A 17,095-nucleotide genomic window follows, 5' to 3' on the forward strand; every position below is an offset into this window, starting at 1 on the left:
TCAGACTGGAAGGACGCACTTTTTGCCCTGTACTGGGCAGTGGATTCCGGCCACAGAGCAGCAGAACCCAGCTTGTGGGAAACAGCATGAACTGTACGACCTGCAAGCTACAGCGCTTCCCAATTCTGCCTGGCAGCCTTAGCAAGGTAACAGAAGTTATGCTGAAGCCACAGGATAAAGAATTTTTGCTCCCTTCCACTTGTACACAGTTTTTACTTCAGTGTCCTGCATGTTCCACCAACACTTGTTTAGATTAGGTTCCTCCCCTTTATCTTTTCCTCCTCCCCCCTTTACAAGAATAGGTCTGGTAGCACTTCCCCATAAAATTTAAGGAAGCAAAATTCCAAATTAACACATTGTTTGAAAGCTGAGGGGGGAGAAAAAAATCCATGCTATAGCAGACTCAAATAAAGACCAATGTTAAATATTACTTAATGTTTTCTTTTATTTAAAAGATCATTCACAAAATACCATATCCATAAATTTATTTTGTTATGAAGCAGAATGTGTTAAGTGTTTGGAATTCTTTTCTTTTTTTTTTTGTTTTTACATTTAAAAGTCAATTGTCTTGACTAGAGGAGAGTTTTTATATGGGAATTTGTTCTTAAAAATCTTTTCCACATTGAAGATGTAAATAGATCAATTATTGGTTTGGAATACAACCACACAATGCATGTCTGTCTTAAATTAAGTATTAGTGTTAGACAAATGGTTCTTATCTCAGAAGCAGATTAAGTGACAGGCAGAAGGAAGGAAAGAGTAGTTCTGTAAATTGCTGGGACTCTGACATTAAAGGTAACTTTACGGGAAGAAATTCACTACTAGCAGTAGTTACGCTGGTAGTGAAGCAGCCATGCTTCCAAACTCCTCTTGGAAGTACTCCGGTGTGCTGGCTGTTTTATCCAAAAGCTGTCAGCACTAGCATTAGGGGCCCAAGTTTTTCCTCATGCTTTGGACATATCCACGCTTCAGTGCTGTAGATCCAGGTTTTGTCCTTAAACATTCATGGGCTCTCTCCTTTTGCTCCAGCCTCCCCTCCCTCCTCCCATAAAACACTGGCAAGAAACGTTTCGAGTGAAGAGAGATGCAGCAATTAGAGATGCTTTTTACCCAAACTTCTACATGAAGAGAATCTACAGCAGAACAATTTCTAATCTGCCCGTTTTCAAGGTATTCTGAAAGCAGAGGTCTTAAAACTGTACACCACTGGGCAAAGATAAAGGGGATAACGGCATTTACATACTGCATGGCAAAGTATACACTCCTTAAAAATAAAAAAAGTCAATTTTATTTGTAGAAACTTCGTTTAAAAATTTCCCAAAGATGTAAAACCCAAAAAAAGTAAGCAGAAAGAGCCAGTGAGCAATCGTGCTCAAACAGGCACATTTTTGCAGCACTAACCTTGAGCTTGGAGGTGTAGTATCATACCATTTTGAAGTCAACAGACAACCACCAGCAAGGGTCTGCTGGCAGATGCTTTATCCACACCAATTCCACTACCTACTCACCAGGCTTTTTGTCAGCCAAGGCATCTGTTAAATTGATCCTTCCCGGTAACCTGTGTGAAAGGGCAGCTGTCCCCCTCAGTTTTATAAGGTCATCTGCTGTATACAGTAACTTTAATCACCAATTATCATAAATAGTATTTTGCTACTTGGTTAGAACTGTAAATTTCTCTGTTCAAACTCATCTGGACTCTCCAGTTTCCTCTTCAGAGCCACAGCAATACAGAACAAGACATGCAGGTCAGAAGAGGAGCACTGAGGAAGTAGTAAAAGGAAATAATACAGGGAAATAACTAAGTCTAACCTGTGCTTCTAAAGTAAAAGAAACCCAGAAAGGAAGAAGAGAAGCAGCACCTTTGTCCAGAGACCTCCACGCTCGTGGAAGCAGCTACACTGCCTTATCTACTGGGAACTGTGCTGCTTGGAAGGAAACAGAAGAAGGAAACTCAGCACAAAGCAGGCACTAGATACAGCAAAGCCAAGAACGTACTAAAAACCACTTGTTAACAGCTGACATGCATTCACAAGCTCTGTGTTTTCGGTTTCAAAGAGGACAAATACCAGATGGCAGGAATGGTAAACTGCAGGGTTGACATTCCAGCAGAGCTAGTCACTCTGTACTGTCTTGCTTTTTCTCCCGCCTCCCCATTCCCTCTCAACCCCAAACTCAGTCGTGCTCTTTTACTACTTCCTCTCGGGGCTTGGCTCCGCCAAAGATAGCGGAGTTTGGGTTGGCTACTTGATTGAGGGGAGTAGCAACTGTTCGAGGTTTGAGCTGAAGTCGGGGTCGCTGTGCTCTTTCCTCTGAAAAGAGAAAACATTACGGTTTTAAGATCTCTGTCAAGGGCAGTAGCTTTAACCTGACAAAGAAAGCAGGAGTCTCTCTCCTTCATGAAGGAAGGCTGCATTACAGAAGACAAAGAGTTTACCTTCTGTTGGCTCTCTGAAGTCCATGGAAGATCCACGAATGGGAGGCCCATCTCTGAAGCGACCAGTGCCACCACTTCCCATTGAGGCACCTGGTGGTCGCCGGTCTCCAGGGCGGGTTCCTCTACCTCTGCTTCCCAAGAAGTCATCATCTTTGAATCCTGAAGACAGAAGACAGTGAATTTAAAGAGCACGTTTTGCAATGCTTTTAATCTAGATTGTTATCTGGATGACTGGAAAACCTTTCAAAGTCACTGCTGTCAGTCCAAGATGATGCACTGAGAGCCTCTGTAGGCAGATTGCTTCACAGATCTAACACGTTCTAGAAGAGTCATACAGATTCCATTTGAAACTGAGTACACTATGCCAAGTTCAGAAACTGCTTTATCCACCTAGATGTTTACTGGAGTGTTGGAGAATGGGTCAAGTGAGCTTAAAATATGAGCTTCAGCTGCAACTTCAGATTGTTAGCACCATTAGCTGAATTCAGAGAGAACACTAGAAATACTCAAGAGTACTTCTGTAGCCAGAAGATCACACTGGCTACAGCCTTGGCATGAAATCTGCAGGTGCACAGCACATGGGAAAATAGCTAGGGAGCAGTGAAATAAACAGTCCTTATAAAACAGAGCCTTTGAAAAACAGAGCAAAACCCCAAGGCTTTTTAGTTGTACTATAAACTGACTAGGCATTCACTAGACTAATTAAAGAGCTAGGGAAAAATACCAATTCTGACTTTAAATATGAAACTGACTGTACTTCTTCAGTTTATGTATCAAAAAAGTCAAGAACTGTCTGTCACTAACCAGAGTTCTAGTCTGTACCAAAGACTATTCTAGAGCATCTCTCCAAGCCCCCCCCCATCATCTGCATTTCAGGCTAATGGCACACCTAAGGGGAATATACTCAGTTTTTCAGAAGCCACCTGGAAGAGAAAGTTGTTTTGTTCCCATCTGAGATTTTCCTTTCCACTTCAGTATTTGGCAGTTGCAGAACTGTCCCTTACTGACTTCAGTACCAACCAACCATCTTTAAAGACTTGGTCCAGAGCAAGGCTGTACAACCTGAGAAAAACAAGCCTCTGTAGCAACTAAGACTTAAATGCTACACTTCTGGCTCACACTCACTCATCCAGCATCTAACAAGCTGAAATGCATCCATATTTGAAGAAGCTGCCAAAGAAGGTATAAAGCTATGACACCAGAATGCTTAGCTAGGAAGGCAGGTTAAGCGCAGCGCTGTAGCAAGCTGCTTCTCTCCGGCATCATGCTTCAGTTTCATGCTGGTGGCAAAGGCACAATTGGTTACCGCTCCTTCTACTTTGTCCATTCCACGCACACAGACACCAGACATTGCAAAGTTGCACTTGCCAGCATCTCCCCATCAGAAAATGGACCAAACCCATGATTTCAGAGGACAAAAGCACTTGTGTTAATGTCACCCTGGATTCTAATAGCTGGAAACTGACTGGAAGTCAAGAGCAAACCCAGTGGCTCCATCACTACCTTCCACTCAGCAAGCCCAGCCATTTGTTGCAACTTGCATTACTGTAACAAGAACATTTAAGAACGTTTAGGATTTAGAAGTGCTTCGGAACACTAACGCATCTTTGGAGAAGTCACTTGCCTCAGGGATACACATACAATGATGTCACATCTCCTTGAAAAGCTGAAAGCTTCTGCTCTGAAAGAATAAAGTTATCAGCTTTTTCACATGATGTCTGTTTCTGCTACTATTCAGAAATGTACTTAGCCATATGTTTGAGAAATGCTTAAAACCTAGACATCATAGGCTACATTTGAACAAGTATTCTGTCATTTAGGACTGCTTCATAAAATTTACAAGACTCTTTCCTCTGTCATAAGGCAATGAAGATTCCCACTGCAGCTGGAGGACGTCCAAAGTTGGCATATAGTAGATTCAATCAAAACAGTAATGGGGACAAATGTAGCTGACATGAAAATGAGAACATTTCTGTGCCTTTTAGGCTGCCTATCTGTGTAAGTGTTAATACTGATACCAGAATTGAAGTCATCTCTGGAATCCCATCCACCTCCTCTGGATTCTCGGGAACCTCCTCCCATTCCTAGGAAAAAAGCCACAATTGTGTTCAGGTCTGAAGCTGTGGGAAAGACTGATCAAGGGGATACCAAACCAAAGTTTCAGTCCTTCAATATCCAAAAGTCATGCTGCTGGAAAATCCTTTTGTTTCAGTACTACCAAGTTCCATGCATAGAAACAAAAGGTCAGTTTAAGTTAACCAAGAGTAAGTGGTCAGAAAAGCTTCTCTAATACACATTCAATGGAAACCTTTAGTAAGTCTCATTCAATTGAGCTTCCACTACAGCAAAGCTTGGTTTTACACTGAACAGGAGCTAGATAATCCAAAATAGGTATTCGTCTACTTACACTTACTTAGCTTACTCGCTTTTCTTAGGAAAATAGTAGCAGATCAGACTTTTGGCCTTAGGATTGTCCTCTGCAAGACACTGTACATTACTAGGGGTATTGGTCTCACTTCCTGGGCTAGGAGTCACAACATACTCAGCTTTTGGACACAAAGCGCATCTGTATTTCAGACATTTCAAGAGCGGCAGCAGCTAGGTTAGAACTGTATATACAAATAAAACTCCCTCCTATAAAAATCACATTCACTTGCGTGCCTTGTCTTAGCATTATTCAGCATCAGAAGTTGTAACCACAACCATTATGTTGAAGAAGCTATTTAGACAAATTGAAGTCACCTCTGTCGTCAGGCCCGCCTTTTCTGAAGCCAAAGCCACCTTTATCCTGTTTTCTGCCTTCTGCTATGTCCACTCGAAGTGACCGGTCACCCAAAAGCTGTTAAATAAAGGAGAATCTCTTCAGAATGTATCATATGGGCTGCCAAGGAGTTTGAGACTTGTGTTTATCTTTGTATTTCACAAATTAATTGCAGGTATACTTACTGCACCATCATATGTAAGAGCTTCCTTGAGTGACTCCACCTCATCAAACTCTACGTAACAAAATCCTGCAAGACAAACCTCACAAGTTAATACCAGCACTTCAAGAGTCCTTTGTAAGAAGCTACTCTTCCTGCATATCTGCTAATAGCCTCCCTTCTCTTTCAAAGACAAATGAGTGCAAGATGTACACAACTCAGAAACCAAACACTAACTATGAATGCATTTACCTATGCCTGTTAATGATGGGGACAAATCCTGAAACAGAACTCTGTACAGGCACTAAGCAAACGCCAAGAGCCTGATTAATTCCCTTTACCATAGGGTTCTCATTACAGATTAGATTTGCTCTATGCCTTTAGACAGTTATTTAGCTGAATAGTGACATTTGGCTACTAGTATTTTTAAACAAGAAGTACCTGCTTGGCCAGTCATCTGATTTATATAATTTAGTGAATTCATTCCTTTTCCGAGGCCCTCTGGCATCTGAGTTAAGCCTCTCTGCCCCAACCCCCTCAAGTAACTTACAAATATACTCCCCTTCCACTGGCCAATTCCAATGGAAATCAGATTTGCATCCTCCAAAACAATTGTCTGAATGGCTTATCTACTTGCTTCCCCCCCTCCCCATCTACTTAAAGAAAAGAAAAAAGAAAAAAGACAGAGTTGAAGCAATGGGAGTCATCTGAACTAAAGGAAGACTGTGTAAGCATTCAACACTTAAGGTCATGGATTTTAAGTGGGTCAGGCAGTTCAGCTTTGTATGAATTCATACAAGACAAACAAGGTTTAAGTCCTTTTACAGCAGGGCAAATATTGACCCTTGTCACTCAGGTTGGTCTGTATCTTATAATGGAAGTAACAGTGAATCTCACTCAAATGGTGTTTACCTGTTAGCGAATTAGAAACCTGCATAAGTCACCATAAAGAACAAACACAGATTAAGCAGCTAACTCTGCTTTACAGAGTGAAATTCACCATTAAAGACACTTCAGAAGTATCTCATTTTCTCCTACCAGTTAGCCAACTACAACTAAAACAACTCTGAACACTCACCTTTAAATTTGTCTGTTTCCTTGTCTCTGACTAGTCGTACACTCCTTACACTGAGATCCTTGAAGATGGCATCTATGTCTCCTTGAACAGTGTTGAAGGGTAGATTTCCCACATATGCTGTGAAAGGGGGTTCTGTTGGCAGCTCTTTCTGTTTACGGGAACCAAGACCGCCACCACGAGACCTGTTGAAAAAAAAAAGCACAGTGCCTCTGGAACTTGACTCCCACCACAGCTAGTAATACAGTATATAGCACTGCTCAGGTGCTTTTTGGAGGTGGATTCTTCCACAAGTTCACTTAGTTTTTCCTATTCCTTTGCCTGTACCCGCCACCTCCAGTACTGGCCAACTCCTTTCTAGTGTTACCTGATGCAGTCCTTCAGTGGGAAAAAAAATGGACAATATATTTAAATACATTACAGGTGAACTCAGTAACAAAGTGATGAGCAAACTTCTTTCTCATCACACAATCCATTAAGAAAAGCAATGTAAGCTTAGCTCTACAGTGCCCCAATCAAAAACATTACTTCTTAAACACATCCAGGACTAGATTTTAAGAATAATTTACAGCAGTGAATGCTTCCATGGCACAGGCTCGTTGGCTTATCCTGAAATTAAGCTGGATCCAATGCTTTTAACTAAACAGTATATTATCAACACCCACTCCATATTAATATGAATTATTTCAGCAGCATTTAGCTTAATAGAAACATCTTCTGCTAACTCTGAAGTTACTGCCCTAACTGTCAGATATTTGGACTGGAATGCTTTGAATTGAACATGTAATAAAACACTGTGTTAAGCGATGTGTTCTAAGGCAGAGAAACCAATTTCAGTGCTATTTGGATGTTTACTTCTTCCTTTGTGTCTCATGAATTACAGACTGAGGTAAACTAGGTTGTCTTTTCCCATCTTTACCCTCAGTCTCAGTTAAGGCTTATAATATAAGGATATTATAACCAAATATCATTGGTTGCTGAGGAACTAGACTGTACCAGTGAAATTCTTTACTGTATTAATGTAACACACCTGTGTGTTAATCTCCTGTAGAGCCTAATCTTCTAAAGCTAACTTTGATCTTCTTTACAGACTGCAAGGTTGGTACTGTGGACACAAGGCAACCTTAAGATATAGCTCCTGGACATCACTGTCACTGGTTCCAGCACCATCCACCCCACCCAAGCAATCTTTTGACTTTCACCTGAGACACCTAAGTACTACTCTACCCATGTTCTCTTCAACACCTTACACTTACTGGGCTTTGTTCAGGACTGCTCCCTTTCCCAGAGGCTTGCTGTGCACTTAAAAGCATGGTGGAACACAAACTGTACCAAACCAGGATTTTCTAGGGTGATATGAACTGATTAGATGTCTGCAGAGTCCTACCCAAAACACAGAAATTCAAATATGCTTATTATTTCCTTTCGTTTATTGCATGCAGCCAGAAAAATCCACTGGGCAAGCAACATACTTTTTTTTCATTCCAGAATAAATATTTTATTACTCATGAATCAGATAATGCAGAAATCTTGAATAAAATTTCTTAATTCTTCCTCGATAAGCCTGTCATTTGAGCCTTTTTATGTTAGCAGCTCCAGGCAGGAGTCATTTGTCACTATCGGCATGCTGCTACATGTACTTGAATCACAACCTACATATCTTTAATTAGTGTCCACCCAGGTTCATATTTTAGCATTTTTGACAATATTCCTCATCTGCCTTTGTCTCATTAACGAGTCAAAAACATACTGGTGAACTAAAGCTGCTATAGTTGGGTACTGTGTATGTATAGCAGAATTATCTTTAGTCACAAGACTTAAGTTTTAAGAAGGAACTCCAACAAAGCTGAGTTGCTCTTCCAAAGAATTCTGTAGTATGTAGAATTGGTTCCATGCCTTTGTCCTCAATTCCCACCTATGACTTTACAAACAGCTACTAAAATACTACATATAGAATTTGCAGGAACAAAAAAAAAAAAAAAAAAAATCTTAATTTTTATTGTTCGATAGGAACATCAGAATTGCTTCAGATGAGTTTAAAGGGAACATTCCCTCCTTCTACACATTCTTACCATGTTCCTTGAACTGCCAGTCATCTTGCTCGGTGAGCTGATTCACCTGAAAACTCACACAAGTCGAATTCTCAGCCAGATCAACAAGGTGATCTAGCCAGCTGCAAAGAGCACTCATGCCAACATGGGAAGGAGAACAAAATCAAGGGCTCAAACTACAGCTTTCAACAGCAACCCCCACTCAGATCCATTTGAGCTGCTTCTGAAACCACACCCTCAAGTTAGCAATCCCCAAAAGAATTCTGTGCTACAGACAAACCTTGTTTCTACCATAGCATACCAGAACTTCACAGGGTGCACGTGTGGAAATCTGTGCCCTGTTGTGCAACCCTACTGATATTAAGTCAGAAAATGAAGTATTTTTGAATTTGATCTACTAAGGCCTCCGTTATCAAATACATAACTCTGTATTTGGTATTTTAGTATCCACAGGAATGGACAACAATGAGGTTCTAAAACTAAGTTTCCTACAGAATCCAGGTATAGCAACACAAAAAGAAACTGTTTCTACACTTCCCTACATTTTTTTGAACACTGAAACAGTGAAATAAATAAAAAAAAGGCTGACTTCAGTAACCAAACAATGAGATTGAAAAGAGATACTCCCATTTGTGACAAAATAGGACAAAAGTCAACTATAATTAAAAACATATCTGAACTAAGTGAACTGGGTCACATCAAAGTGTTAAATCAGTATCTGCATTTCCTACTCAGTGTAACTTTTGTCAGATACAATTAGGTAATAATTATGTCATCTTAATGTGGGAATCTGAAAGACAACTATTTGGTTTCTTTTTCAGAAAACCAAAGCATAAAGCTGAAGAGAAAAGCTTGCTTCTAGCAAATGCAGAGGCAAACATCCCTGTAATTAGACTTATTTTTTGGTGGACTGAGTTACTGACACTGTACGGCCATACCGGGGTGAAAGAACAACTAAACTATCATTTTGAAGCTACTGTTTTAGAAAGTTATTCTCTCCAGAGAACAAGATCTGTCAAAAGTTCAAAACAAAGAATATTTCGAAAGCTAGTATTTAATAGCTTTTCACTAATGATCAAAACAATAGCTCAGTATTTATCTTTTTTACACAGCACAGGGACAGCAGTCTAACCAATGTTAGTGCTTTATCAGAGGCAGCACAAGGCTCAGCAGAATGCAAGTTGGTTTTTTTGAGTCTCCAAGACCACAACTCTAAATACATACCCAATTTATTCCAGTAATCTAATACATCTCTACAGCAAGCATTAGATACCGTCAACAAAAACTTTACCCGAGTCTAAATATTAGAAGACATTTATTAACACTAAATGGGCAAGCACAGGATCTAAAATGCCAGATGGTTAAATACTAGCTCTTTATTTTCACCTACTTGTATAGCACTTCAGCAGACAAATCTTAACCTTTGAGTAAGGCACCCAGTACCATAAGCCACACCTAAATAAGCAGTGTACCAGCAAGTCAGGAGTGATCAATACTCAGTTTCCTTCAAGAAAAGCTCTACTGATGTTCAGAGTTTCAACTAGGCCTCAGCATGCTTAATTACAGGTTTTTGTGTCAAATCTTGGGCTCCAAAACACTTACCAAAAAGCTTTTATAGCAAGCCTTTTGTTATTAATGTCAGCAGCCTGTTCTTCATTTGGAATAAAATTACTTTTGCATACCAGAGTATTATGTTGCAGCTCTTAATCGGCACTCTACCAGACATCTCAGGTGTAGCAAAATCCCATCTCATCACACCACAGTCATATTCTGTGGCGCTACCACTATAATTTTGAGAAGTATAAGAAAGAGGCAGATATCTTACATACGTTAGAACTTGCTGGGCACTATTGTTTTCCACCTGTCACACATAAATCCTATGCTTACTCTCTATACAGACCAAAAGTTAAGCAAAATGCAACTTCCACAAAACCCGTTTTCTCTTTAATGAGTTTACACTAGTCCTAAAGCACCTAAAAATGAGCAAAAGTCACTTTGAGTTAACAAGGGATTCTTTATTCAGAACCTTCAAGAACAGTCATGTTTTCATTACGCTACACGTATTACAGGGCTTTACACAAAGGACAGAGACCTGTTAGGGTCTGAAATTATGAATTAGCTGTTAGCAACTTACTAGTAATAATGATAAGTGAAATGGAAGCACAAGTTACACTCTGATATTAGTAGCATCTGAGGCTTAAAACTACAACTAAATCAGTGCAAGTACATTTTCTCATCTGCAAAAGCATCTACTAATCAGTAGGATACCTTTACTTCACCAAAACAAGTATCCAAATCTTGCCTGAGAGCAAATTTAAGTACTCTGCTAAAGAAATCTGAATATGAAAGTAACACGTTAACTTTAATTTTATTGCTTCACAGGATGTGCCTACATTGACTAGGCCAGACTGCGTAGTAACATCGGAATTTATTATGAGTGTCAAGTGCCACTTTAGGCTGCTGTCATGGTTATTTGCTACAGAATTAAAAAAATTGCTAATGGCATCTTTGTAACCTGATTTAAGACAAACTTCCTAATTGCTGGTTACTGTTTTTGTAGCTCCTCCCCTATCCACGCTCTCCAGCAAAAAACCAAGTGATGAGCCAAGCCCTGCTCCCGAGGATCAGAGATTTGCAGTCAGCAACCGGAGCCCCGGATAACGCAGGCCGGCGGCTCCCAGCCCTCCCCGACCGCAGGCACCACAAAGCCCTCCCATTTCCTCCCGCTGCAGGCATCACAATGCCGCCCGCTCTCGGGGGCGCCGCCGCAGCTCCCCACGCCGCTGGGCACCTCGCCCCGCCACAACAGGGGCCCTTTGCCGCCCTGCAGTCCTTCCCGGGAAGCTCCCTCCTTCCAGCTCCCGGTCTGTCCCTGCAGGAGCTCCTCAGGGCCTACCCTGGCTCTGGCCCAGCACCTCCCGAAATCCCCCCCCTCCACTCGCCTCCGGGCCGGCGGGAACACAGCGACACCCTCCTCCTCCTCCCGCCCCTTCCCGGCTCTCCCAAGACGCCAGGCCCTGAACCTTGCGGCACCCCCCCCCCGCTTCACAAAGCGGGCCCGCCGAGGCCGGAGGAAAACGCGCCCCGCCGGGCTCAGCCCAACCCCCCGGAGAAGGGAAGGCAGCGGGGTAAAACGAGCCCGAAAGCTCCCTAGAGGTAGCGTCGCCCCATCCCTCTCCCCACCCGCTCCCCCGCCGTGCCCGCCCGCCATCTCCACCGGGAAAGGGGCAGGCCAGGCCCTGCCCGGCCGCGCCCCCTCCTCGCCCAGCCGGGGGGCGCGGAACGCCACTCCTTCCTTCCCTCCAGGCTCCGGCGGCAGCGCTCCGTTCCCCCCAGCGGCCCAGGCCCCGGCCCCAGCCGCAGCGCCGCGCTCACCCCCGGCCGCCGCCGAAGCTGCTGTAGGCCCGATCGTCGTAAGGATCAAAATCCGCCATCGCCACCTCAGCCTCCTCCCCGTGCGAGCGTGACAGGACCGCGCCCGCAGGACCCCGCGCCGCTTATATACGGCGGAGCCCGGGCCGGGGCTGCCCCTGGCGGTGCCTGTCTCCAGCTCCTCGCCCTGCCGGGGCTGTCCGCGCTACTGCCTGTCGGGAAGGCCCGGCGCGCTCCCTGCCGCCGTCACAGGCGCTCCGCGGCCCCCCGGGACAGCCGCCGGTAAGAGCTGCGGGCGGCGGGGCCGGGCGTTTATAGGTGACACAAGGCTGGGCCTTTGGCTCTGAGGCGTGCTTTAGCCGCCCCGGTGTGTCGGTCGCTGGCCTCCCGTACGAATCATCCTGGTGTCGCTGCGGAGAAGAGCAGAGGTGGTTCATGCTGCGGGCGTTGCGCTTGTTCCTTGCGCTCCTGCGACTGGCATGAGATGAGAGTCCGGAGGGGAGGCAGCAAACCTGCCGGGTTTTGCTTGGCAGCTGGAGAAAAGGGTTGTATTTTATTGTCAATAAAGATAATGTGACCTGCGTTTGGCGTCCTTAAAAACGTACGCTTTGCATGAACCGATTTGCTTCCTTTTCCTAGGTCATTGTTTCAGGGTTTATAATAAAACCGCAAGACGCACAGATTCTCATACGACAACCAGCCGTGTGGCAGGCCCTTGCCCCCGCTCACCCTGCCCCGCGGGGGGAGGATCTCAGCCTCCCTCGGGAGCTGCCAGCCAGGGCGCCGGGCAGCCACGGGAGCCCCTGGGCAGGGGAGGGACAGTAAAGCCTGGGGGTGCCGGGCTCTGGGGCGGGGAGGGGAACGCGGCGCCGAGGGGTGGCCTGAGGGCAGCGCGGGGCGCTGAGGAGGCCGCGGGGCACTGAGGGGAGTGCGGGACGCTGAGGGGCAGCTCAGAGGGGAGTGCGGGACACTGAGGGGCAGCCCTGAGGGGAGCGCGGGACGCTGAGGGTCGGCCCTGAGGGGAGCGCGGGGCGCTGCGGGAGTGAGGAATGCCGAGGGTCGGCCCTGAGGGGAGCGCGGGGCGCTGAGGAGAGGCCCCGGCGCTGAGCAGGCGGGAGGCCGCGGCGCGGCTGACAGCCCGTCCCCGCCGGCGCTCGCTGCCCCGGAAGAGGCGGGGCGGACGGCGCGGCCCACGTGCGGCAGCGGCATGGCGGAGGTGGAGGCCCCGGGCAGCGGCGCGGTGACCGACCCCCGCGGGGTGCTGCGGCAGGGCCGCGCCTTCCTCGACTTCTTCTGGGACATCGCCAAGCCGGAGCAGGAGGTGCGGCTGGCGGCCACCGAGAACCTCCTGCGGCACCTGCGGGAGGGCAGGAAGGTGAGGCCGGGGCCGGGCCGAGCCGGGCCGGGCGAAGGGGCTGCGGGTGCGGGCAGGCGGCGGCCCGGCACGGCACTGCCCTCCGCTTACGCTGGGAAACGCGTCTGTCGGGCAGAGGCGCGGCGGGGCCGCGGCCGGGCGTGCGGGGTGGGGGTGGGGGCCGGCAGCCCACTGGATTCTGAGGAGCAGCGGCATGTCAGGAGCTGTGTCTCTCTTCTAGGACGACGAGCTGAAGTACACCCTCAAGCGTCTTGTGGAAGGACTCGGAGCTACCCGCGAGGCCGCCCGCCCCGGCTTCAGCTTGGCCCTGGCGCAGGTCAGTATTTATCTTTTATCTTTATATATCCCAGAGTGGAGCAGAGCACTCTGCGGCCCCTTGACAGCTTCAGTCAATTCCTGGGATCCCCCTTCGCTGTTTGTGAGGAGGCTGGAGGGCTCCCCTCTGGCAGCTTCCGCATGCAGATGACAGGGAGGGCTCTTGCAGTGACCATAGGAAAACTGTGTGGTTTTAAATGGTGCTACTCTGCTTTAGGAACAATGCACTTATAATGATATAAGCTACACCAGTATAACACTCATGCTACAGAATTATGTTCTACTACAAGAACCGTCCTTAATTTGCAAAGGTTTTCAAGTATGCTGCATACAGAACTGCTGTGACTTCTTAAAATTGACTTGCTCCTGGTGTTTGGCTGTTGGTGTGGGAGACCTGAAAAGGCAACCCGTTAATACACACTTCAAAGTTGTTGGGTTTTTTTTTTTCTTTGTGCTGCTTGGATCTGTAACACAGCAAAGAGTCCCAGTAACTGGGATCACCAGTAGGATCTGACCTCAGCTCACCTGAGAAGTTGATAATGCAGGAGAGCTTATGTTTTTCTCACTTAGATCAGGGCCTTGCCCATGCTGAAATGCTTCGTTGCTTCTGTTAACGGGGTCATGCAGTTGCAGGAAAATGTTCTCATTATTAATCCTGCTATGTCATGTATGGGGGGGAGGGGGAGAATATCAGCTGGTGTATTTACATCTGCACTAGTTCCTATTCTAACATATCATTTACTGATCTACTTGCCTCTATTCTGGCTTAATAAAGCACCACATCTGCTGCTGTGCTGAGCAGCTGTTCGGCTCTATTTCAACTGAACCCGATAAAACTTCATGAAATGAAAGAACTGCAAACTGAGCTATTCCATTCATGTCCTCAGGTTTTACAGGCTTTTGAGGAAGTTCCAATATGCAGTGTCCTGGAACAGATAAAAGAAAAACACAATCTGGAAAAAGTGAAAAAGGTGAGTTGGCTTATAGCAGCATTGGCCAACAGCTTGGTGCCCGGGTACTGTAGTTTCGGGGTTCTTGCTAAAGCAAATAATTATAATGAAACAATGGAAATATTTGTGAAAACTGGTTTGTCCATGTGACAGAAAGATAATCTGGAACAGTTCTTAAGCGTAGTGCAGGGGGTTGCTTCCCAGTGTGTTATCTTCAAATGCTAGGGTATTCAAGGCTAGATCTTCTGGCCATCTTGTGCCACTGATCAGAGCTATAGCTGACTGTGAAATCTAACTGCTAATTGAAGTGGATTTTTAACTCCCTTTTTTCCTCCTTTTCAGAAACTTGTGAGAAATGCTGCTTTTGGAAACTTTTTTGGAGTTATGGCTCTGTTTCAATCTGGCCGGCTTGTTAAGGTAACGTTACTGTTATGTTGTTTATCAGCACTGGTTCTAGGGCTGTCTGAAGTGGAAAGAGGATATATAGAGAAAGGCTAGTCGATGAGATGGGACTTGAATCGTCAAGCTCAGTTCATTTCTTTTGCATTTTTGTGCCTTTTAAATTACTATTCCTGATTAGAGTGTAGGAACTGTGTCAAATAGTACAGGAGGTTCCCAACTGTCCTATAAGGAAGGGATCTGTTGTCATATACAGCCAGAACACACCATTTTGGGAAAAGCTGAATGGCCTATCGAGATGCATTTGTGTAGTGTTCTTACTACAAGTAGGTGTGAGGATCTCAAGAGTGGGTTATTACATTCAGTTTAACCTTTACGTTCTCTGGTTTTGGCTTATCTTCCCTCTACAGGACAAGAAAGCTCTGCTGGAGAGCATCCAGCTTCTTCAGCAGCTGGCACATCACCAAACACACCTCAGAGACCTCCCTCGCAAAACTCTTATTGACATCATGTCTGAGGTATAGCACATGGTGGGTGGGAGGAGAGAGGACTTTACTTCAGGGACTGCTTTTTTCTTAGTTTCTTCATAGGTGAAAGTTAAAGATGGGGTGTGGAAGAGTGAGTTTAAACTGTGGGATCTGTTTCCTACATTGTCTGTGGGCAGATGCTTTTATTCTGGGAAGGATGCTGTGGTTTGGCTTAGTCTGATTTCATCATGGACAAACCAGTAGGTTGTTTTTTTTTCCCCAGTTGACTTGCTTGGGTTCTATGTTAGACTGTCTGCTCTTTTGAATAGAAGTATGCTGAAAACTCTGGACAGCAAACCTTCTGTTTTATGCTGCAAGCCTGGGCCTAAGGTTGAATTTTTGACTGTTTGGAGTGAAAGGGTGTAGGGACATGGTGTAAAGGAACAGAGTATGTAGGAAAAGAAGAGAGTGTGTCTGTTTCCTCTTTCTATGTGGATGTTTGCAGATATGAAGGCTAACTAATGTTTTGTATGGAAGTGTTCTGGGTCATCTAGTCTATCCAGTCTTTAAAAAATACAAATTAAAGGAGTTTTTGTGCATTGGTGAAAATGTTGGATCCAGTTTTCTTCAAAACCATTGAATGGAGTTGTTTCCAGCAAATCTTATTGAAACAAGTAACTTATTTTGGGGAAGTATAATTAAAAGCTAATACAAGAGTGTTTCCTCCTCCCTGGGCTGCACGGCTGTACAGACAGGAGCAGTCAAACAGCAAGAGAACAATTGCAGCTGGAGTCAGTTGACCAGAATTGCTATCTGATGACAGCATATTGTTGTACTCCACATGGTTAAGCACCTGGGGACTGTACGGCAGTACTGGATACATCCATTATTTATTTTTGGTTGTGTCACCATAAAAACTATTTCTAAAGTTTCCAGAACACTGCAGGCTTTTACTAAAATGCCCTACAACGTAGATACTTTAATATACTGCACGGCAAGTTAGTAAAATGTCCTCATATGTTTCTGATATGCTTGTGCCTTCGTTCCTGTCTAGGTTCCTGAAAGTGTATTTCAGGAGGTCCTGTTTGACATCTTGCAAGGTGACCTTGCTTCAGCCTTCACATCACCAGAAAACCTGCACCTTTTGCTTGTGGGCATCCAGAAATTCCCTGGTGTTCTGAAACCCAAAAATCTGAAGAAGCTGTTTGGCTCGCCTACTGTTGTAAATGAGGAAAATATTCCCAGGTAAGTTCCTAAATAAGGAGCATTAAATGCAATATTCTAGGTCTCTTGGCTAGTAGTGAGAGAAGTGTGGCTTTCATTCTGATACCTGTCTGTATTTGCCTCTGCAGGTGCTGTTAAGGGTTGGGCACTAACTGTTATGCAGGTTTCTAAATTACAGCTCTGTCTTTTGTCCCTAGAGGCACAGCCTGCAGTGCTCAGGAAATGTTCTGTGTACTTCAGCAGGATGAATTTGGCCTTCAGCAATCCCCTTCCAGGCCAGATCTCTCGCATTATTTTCTTTCTTCTTCTAGACTTGTAGAGCTTCTGCAAAGTGCTGCCAAGTCTGAGAAGAAGGAGAAGAAATTGCCTGGTGTAGTGTTTGATTTGCTACAAGTTTCACTGAAGGAAGATGCCTTTGAACTGTTCTGGAAAGAAGGTGTGGAGAATGGGCTACTGAAGGAGAAATCAGGACCTGTGAGGTTTGTTTTAACATATGTTGTTGTTCTTCGTAT

At 45.0% G+C, this 17,095-nt stretch overlaps 2 protein-coding genes across 3 annotated transcripts in view; one reads left to right on the plus strand and one right to left on the minus strand.

Moving 5' to 3' along the window:
• Positions 1 to 425: 425 nt before the first annotated feature.
• On the minus strand, positions 426 to 12,008 carry EIF4H (eukaryotic translation initiation factor 4H). Of its 2 annotated transcripts, XM_080365231.1 has the most exons (7): positions 11,857 to 12,008; positions 6,434 to 6,615; positions 5,381 to 5,445; positions 5,177 to 5,273; positions 4,453 to 4,518; positions 2,435 to 2,593; positions 426 to 2,309 (listed from the first exon to the last, which is right to left on the minus strand). In XM_080365231.1, the coding sequence occupies exons 1-7, from the start codon at positions 11,913 to 11,915 to the stop codon at positions 2,173 to 2,175; spliced, it is 765 nt and encodes a 254-aa protein (XP_080221357.1). In that variant the 5' UTR covers positions 11,916 to 12,008; the 3' UTR covers positions 426 to 2,172. The 2 variants fall into 2 exon arrangements, with proteins under 2 accessions (XP_080221357.1, XP_080221358.1); XM_080365232.1 differs by lacking the exon at positions 4,453 to 4,518.
• Positions 12,009 to 12,853: 845 nt separating this feature from the next.
• MYBBP1A (MYB binding protein 1a) overlaps positions 12,854 to 17,095 on the plus strand; it is a 60,493-nt gene continuing 56,251 nt past the window's right edge. The window contains exons 1-7 of the mRNA XM_080364737.1: positions 12,854 to 13,228; positions 13,449 to 13,544; positions 14,431 to 14,514; positions 14,836 to 14,910; positions 15,303 to 15,410; positions 16,414 to 16,604; positions 16,895 to 17,062. Of these exons, the coding sequence (XP_080220863.1) occupies positions 13,061 to 13,228; positions 13,449 to 13,544; positions 14,431 to 14,514; positions 14,836 to 14,910; positions 15,303 to 15,410; positions 16,414 to 16,604; positions 16,895 to 17,062 (890 nt within the window). The 5' untranslated portion in view covers positions 12,854 to 13,060. The remainder of the gene's footprint in view (positions 13,229 to 13,448; positions 13,545 to 14,430; positions 14,515 to 14,835; positions 14,911 to 15,302; positions 15,411 to 16,413; positions 16,605 to 16,894; positions 17,063 to 17,095) is intronic.

The sequence above is a fragment of the Falco punctatus genome (genome assembly GCF_963210335.1).
Source record: "Falco punctatus genome assembly, chromosome: 1".
NCBI classification, from domain to species: Eukaryota; Metazoa; Chordata; class Aves; order Falconiformes; family Falconidae; genus Falco; species Falco punctatus.